A 5,928-nucleotide genomic window follows, 5' to 3' on the forward strand; every position below is an offset into this window, starting at 1 on the left:
GTGTGTGTGTGTGTGTGTGTGTGTGTGTGTGTGTGTGTGTGTGTGTGTCCTTGTGTGAGTCCATATGTCTGTGTGTTACTGGAGACTGAAGCTAGGACTTCACCCCTTAGGCAGGTACTCTGTCACTGAACTATATCTTCAGCCCCATGTTTTCTTTTGCTTTGAGATAGGCTCTGACTAAGTGGTCCAAGCCGGCCTTGAACTAACCACCCTAGACCCTCAGTCCCTCAGCAGGGAGGCTTTTACAGGTCTATGCTTCAGTTTTCAGTTTTGGAAGTGCTTCATGTAGGTAAGAATCATGCTTTCTGTCTTGGCGAGTTTAGAATTTGCTGTTTGGAACCGTAGGCTGTAAGAAAATGGTGTTCCACTGTTCCACAGCAAGCCACCAGGTTTGGACTAGTGGTCGGAATGTGCTTCGATGTAAGCAATTCTTCGCTCTCAGCACCCGTTTGCTGTATGTATTTTGTGAGGCTTCTGAACCTAGAAGTGACTGGGCCCATGGAGAAGAAGGCAAGAGCCTGCCGAATGGATGATTTCAGAACTCATGCTGTTTGTCACTACAAACGGAAAAGGAGAAAGAAAATTGCTGTGAGCTGGGGCTGTACCAATAGGTTGCTTGGAAAGAGAAATGCAGATTGGGTCTTGGTTTGCATGAGAAAAGGCAAGCACCCAGATGAGAGGCCCAGAAGCTCAGAGAGGCAGGGCTGGATTGATGTTCCTGCAAAGGGCCTTTCCTTTCTTGGCTCATTGTTGTATCCGTCAGTACTTGGAATAGGGGCTGTGGATATGTAGGCTGCACATCAACTTGAAACCAGCTTCCAGGATCCTGTATATAAACCTTTGATGCTATGATTAATTTACACTTGCCTGGAACAAACCCTGGTTCTTTGAATATTGCTGCCAGCTGTTAGTTATTAATTCCATTATCGTGTACGTTTTAAGCTAGCTCACTGTTTATGAAGAGGGCTCTCCTGGACATTTAGGATTCAGCAATGTTTCTAGCATCTATTCACTAAATTTGGGCATCCCCCACCTCCCCACACATCCCAGCTGTGACAAACACAACTGGCTGGGTATTGGCCTATGGACAGAATCCTTTCTGGTAACTGAGAACCGCTTGTCCATATCGGATTTTAAGGCTTGCCTCGGAGAAGTCTTGCGACAGTGTCAGGGTCAGAATGGGCGGTTGCAGCTCACGCTGCCCAGTTGTCCTTGTCTAAGCTGGCCCTGCTATCCCCACCTGTCTGATGCGTAGGCCCCACTGCATCCTCGAAGCAACCTTGACTCACACAGTGGCAGAACCATTCTGAGCATACCATCTGCCCTAGCCCTTGAGGGCAGCGTGGCTCTGTGCAGATGCCATGTTTATAAGCCCCTTGGAAGTAAGCACTCAGCTTACCAAAAAGGCCAAAAAAAAAAAAAAAAAAAAAAGTGCCAGGCAAGCCTGGCTGAGCCTTGCCTTGCCTGGTGACACCACAAGCCCCTCCCTCTGTTACGTCTCCCCCGCTCCCCTTTGCGTTTATTGATGTCAATCATCTCCCTGACCCATCCAGAGCCATGTTGCAAATGGAAGGCAGGAAAGAAGAAGGGCGAAGAGAAGAAAAAGGAAGAAGGAGGTAAGAAGGATGAGAGAGGGCATGGACCTTCCAAGGGGCACACCTAGACTACTGCCTTTTACCCTGTACCATGAGCATTGGGTCCGTCCTCTTGGAGCAACCCAAGAGTAAGGTTGAAATGGTTCTGCCACTGTCTAAGGACAGCCTTTTGCACGCCCCCCCCCTTTTTAAATGTCTAAAGAAATCTATTTTGAAAGCATCTGGGGTGATTGGTGTGAGGAGGCTTCTTTTGCTAGGATAGACTAGAAACATACAGAATGACAGCTAATAAACCACTTGAAGTTGGAAACAGTAGTTTGCGTTCTCTGTCAAGGAGCCCTAGAGCTAATCAATCAATCACTCAATCAGTCTCTCTCTTTTCCCTCCTTTTGCCCCCTTTCTCTCCCTCCCCCTCCTTCCCCAGGCTACTCTCACATTCATGATTCTGCCTTTTCAGCATCCTGACTGCTGCAGTTAAAGGACTTAGCCACCCAACCTGGCCAGGGTGTTAACTAAGCTAGAGGCCTACAGGATGGGGGGTGGTTTTCCTGTCTCTCTTTGTTCGAGCACATCGAAAAGCACACATGTCTTGAGTGGAAGCTGCCGCTTGCCACGCATCAATCCGGACCCACTGGCGGCATACACTGCATAGACTTCGGAATGGCTTTGAGCATGAAGCAGGCCTTCTTTTCTGGATCAGGCTAGGTCAGCTTCCAGTCCAGTCTAGCTCTTCAGGCTGAGCTTGTCTTTTCCATGATTCTCCTATACACATCCTCAGCGATTTAACTTCGGCGGCCATGTGTGAATGCGTGAATGTCCATGTTCCTGACTGGCTGTGGATTCATACTTGTGCACTGAGTACGCATGATCCTGCTAAGGCTTGCCTTTCCTCACGGAGCTTACGTAGCAAGACACTATATAAGAAAACAAATGAGAGGGGCTTGGGAGACGGCTCACTCAGTAACATGCTTGCCACACAAGCCCAGATTGACAATCCCCAAGACCTCAGTACAAAAGCCAAGCACTGTGGTGAACATCTGTGATCCCAGCACTGGGGAGGCAGCAAATGGATCCTGGGGCTGAGTGGCCGGCCAGCCAGCCACGCAGAATCAGCCAGCCCCAGCTTAATTAAAAGACCCTGTCTCAGAAAGCGGAAAAGTGATTGAAGAAGAAAGACATTCAGCATGCACCTCAGCCCTCCACATGGGCATAAATGAGCATCTACACCCCTCCCCCCACACCACATGTATGTATATGCAATACACACACATATACACGCGACACCGAAATGAGAAAATGCAGAAGGGAAAAAGACCATTTCTGATCCATCTGTAGCCAAGCCTTCAGCTTCAGATATATGAACTTGGGCTGTTTTCTCGTCTCTGTGCTTCCATCTCTCATCTATAAAACAGGTGTGAGTCTGTATTTGAAATCTTCACAAATTGATGGCAGGGATGGGTAATCTTACATATATATCTTATATAACAATATAAGATCTATAAAGCAATAATCTTATATAAATAACATTACAAACAATATATAATAATATATCTTTATATATTATATAATAATCCTATATAAATATATATGTGTGTATATGCCTCTGTGTATTGCTTATTGTGCGTTTGGTAACACAGATTAGGATCCAACTATCTGCAGAATGGCTTAATTTGTTTTAATTTTTATTTTGTTTTGTAAGATGGCACAGTTGGTAACGAGTGCTTGTTCTGCAAGCACCAAGACCTGAGTTCAAGTCCCCAGTGGGCACATTAAAAAGCATGGGTGCTAACCCTGGGAGGCAGAGACAGCTGTACCCTAGGAGCTCACTGGCCTGCCAGCCTCGTTGAAACAGCAAGCTTGTGGTTTAGTAAAAGACACTGTCCCCAAGAAAATGAGATGGCCGGGGACGGGAGAAGGTGGATGGCCTGCTCCAGCTTCTGCCTTCATGTGTTTGGGGGTGGACCTGCCCATTCAGCTGCACACACCCCGTGCGCGTGCACACACATACACACTCACACACGTTACGCACAGGGAAACGGGAAGGTCACACTTTTCTGACTTGGTTCCCTTTTCTCTTTTAGGTTCCATTTTGGGGTCGAAGAATGCATCACACTTGTCCCTGCCTGCCAGGCTTGGCATGTTTAAGGACTTCTTTCAACCGGTTTATTTGCTTGGCCCGGAAGTGATCAGTTTGAAGTAGGAGCATTGTGAACCTCCACTGCACAATGTCTGCCAGTCTCACTTGTGATTGTGTCAAACAGAGAATATGCCAGAAAGAAATGTTCTTACTTCCTCGACTTTCCAAGTAACTTTCTTTCTTTCTTTTCTTTTTCTTTTTCTTTTTCTTTTCTTTTTTTTTTTTTTTTTTTTTTTAAGGAGAGTTTTGATATTTGGAGACACTTACAAAAGGCGAAGCTTTCTGGTATGAAATTCTTATTTCCCTGTTTATGTGTTGCCTTGACATTTTTGAATGCCAGTAACAACCATTTTTACACATAGGAAAGAAAAGAGTGAGCATTTTGTTGCAGAACTTTTTTTTTCTTTTTTGTCTTTTGCTACACCTCCGCCCATCCTGCCCGGTGCATAGACACACCCTTACTCTTCAAAGATTCCAGTGGTCCTCACTTTAGTCTACTGTTTTAAAGGGGGGGCCCTGCATCCCCTACATCTTGCTGGAAGACCCACTGGGGAGGCTCAGACAGCAAGCTCTGTACTCGCTTGGTGACAGGAGGGTGTATCGGAACCAGACACTCCAGGCAGCTCCCTGGAGCGGAAGTCGGGGGTGCCCCTGGAACTCTTCTGCATCCATCCAGGCCACTGGCTTTCAGTTTTGCTGTTTGACTGATGGGAGGAAAAAAAAAAATTAATGGAACATTAAAGGAAGCTGGTCTGTTTTTTTTTTTCTAGATTTAAGTAGAAGACATTTTCTCCCTAGTGGAATATTATGCCTTTTTCTTTTTTTTTTGAAGCTTTTTTTTTTTTTTTTTTCAAGTCTTCTTGTTGGAGACATTCTAAGGAATGCCACTTGAGGAGTAAGCATACATTTTCATCTGGCATGACAGGAGTCATCATTTAAAAATCGGTGTTAAGTTATAATTTAAACTTTTATTTGTAACCCAAAGGTCTATTGTAATGGATTTCCTGATATCTTGCCATTTGTACTGGTATCAATATTTCTATGTAAAAAAAAAAAAATTCTGTATCAGAATAATGACAATACTGTATATCCTTTGCTTTATTTTGATATTATATCCTTATTTTTGTCATGGTTGTCAACAGTTTTTATTACGAGCAGCTCTCTACATAGCCCTCATCCTAAAGTCGACAGGCACCCCAGAGCTGGTGAGATGACCCTAACGCCGCATGCCTTTTCATCTCCCAACTAGGAGAGTTGGTGCGAACCGCGAGGTAGCACAAAAGGGAATAAACGTGTGCATCACGGGTGAAGGAGCGCGACACCCAGAAGTGACTGCTAGCTGGGATAGATCTGCAGGTTTGCCCTGCAAATGCTGATGGAGCGTGCGTGACGTGCGGTGTGTGGCTTGAGTCAGGCTCCAACTGCAGAATGGTGCCGGTGTGGCCCGGCCTTGAACAACTCACTCAGTGTTGTCAACCCATATTGTGTTACAATAAACAACATCAGAAACCTTAAGATTAAGTGACTACACAATTACCCACACCCACCCACCAGCTGTCCCTCAAAGCAGACACCAAGCTGTCCGTTCTGCGATTGTTTGCTCAGTTAGGGGTCATGCAGGTCCAAAAGTGTGCTGCGGTTGTGTGGGATCTGGGTATATTAATCACCACAGCCACGCCAAGAAGTGCTTTCCGTTTACTTTACACTGGGGGGAACCTTCAACATTCCTTCCTCGGCAGGTGTGTTGAAAACCAAACAATAAGCTTCAACAAGGGGGGCAGACGGACTCTCGTTTGCTCGACCAAGAGGACCGAAATACACGGAAAATGCAGCTGAGCTGGATAGTCATGAGAGCCTTGGTGCAGCCCCAGAGCCTTGGTGTTTCGTCTCTCTCTCTTTGTTCATCATTTTTATTGTGTTTAGTGAAACATACCTTTTGGAGGTTATTTTGCCAATTGCCATCAAACCCAACACCTTTCAAAGAACTGTTTCACAAACCTTGTAATCCCGTATCTCATGTATTAAGCATTATTACTGCGCGTAGGCAGCAGTGTGTGACAAAAGGGCAGGGAAGGAGGAGATCAGAGCCATCTAGGTGAGCTGGTTTTCTCCTCCCACCTGCTTGCATACAAAGCTGCAGGGAGCAAACTCAGGTGCTCAAGTTTGCAAAGCAAATGCTTTAACAAGCTGGACCAA

General features: G+C 45.7%; 1 protein-coding gene across 1 annotated transcript in view; it reads left to right on the forward strand.

Moving 5' to 3' along the window:
• Window positions 1-3,885, forward strand: part of Prok2 (prokineticin 2) — a 14,711-nt gene extending 10,826 nt beyond the window's left edge. Inside the window, exon 3 of the mRNA XM_055628622.1 lies at window positions 3,677-3,885. Coding sequence (XP_055484597.1) covers window positions 3,677-3,781 — 105 coding nt within the window. The 3' untranslated portion in view covers window positions 3,782-3,885. The remainder of the gene's footprint in view (window positions 1-3,676) is intronic.
• Window positions 3,886-5,928: the final 2,043 nt, after the last annotated feature.

This window comes from Psammomys obesus, unplaced genomic scaffold (assembly GCF_907164565.1).
Source record: "Psammomys obesus unplaced genomic scaffold, mPsaObe1.curated_primary_1811, whole genome shotgun sequence".
Taxonomy (NCBI): domain Eukaryota; kingdom Metazoa; phylum Chordata; class Mammalia; order Rodentia; family Muridae; genus Psammomys; species Psammomys obesus.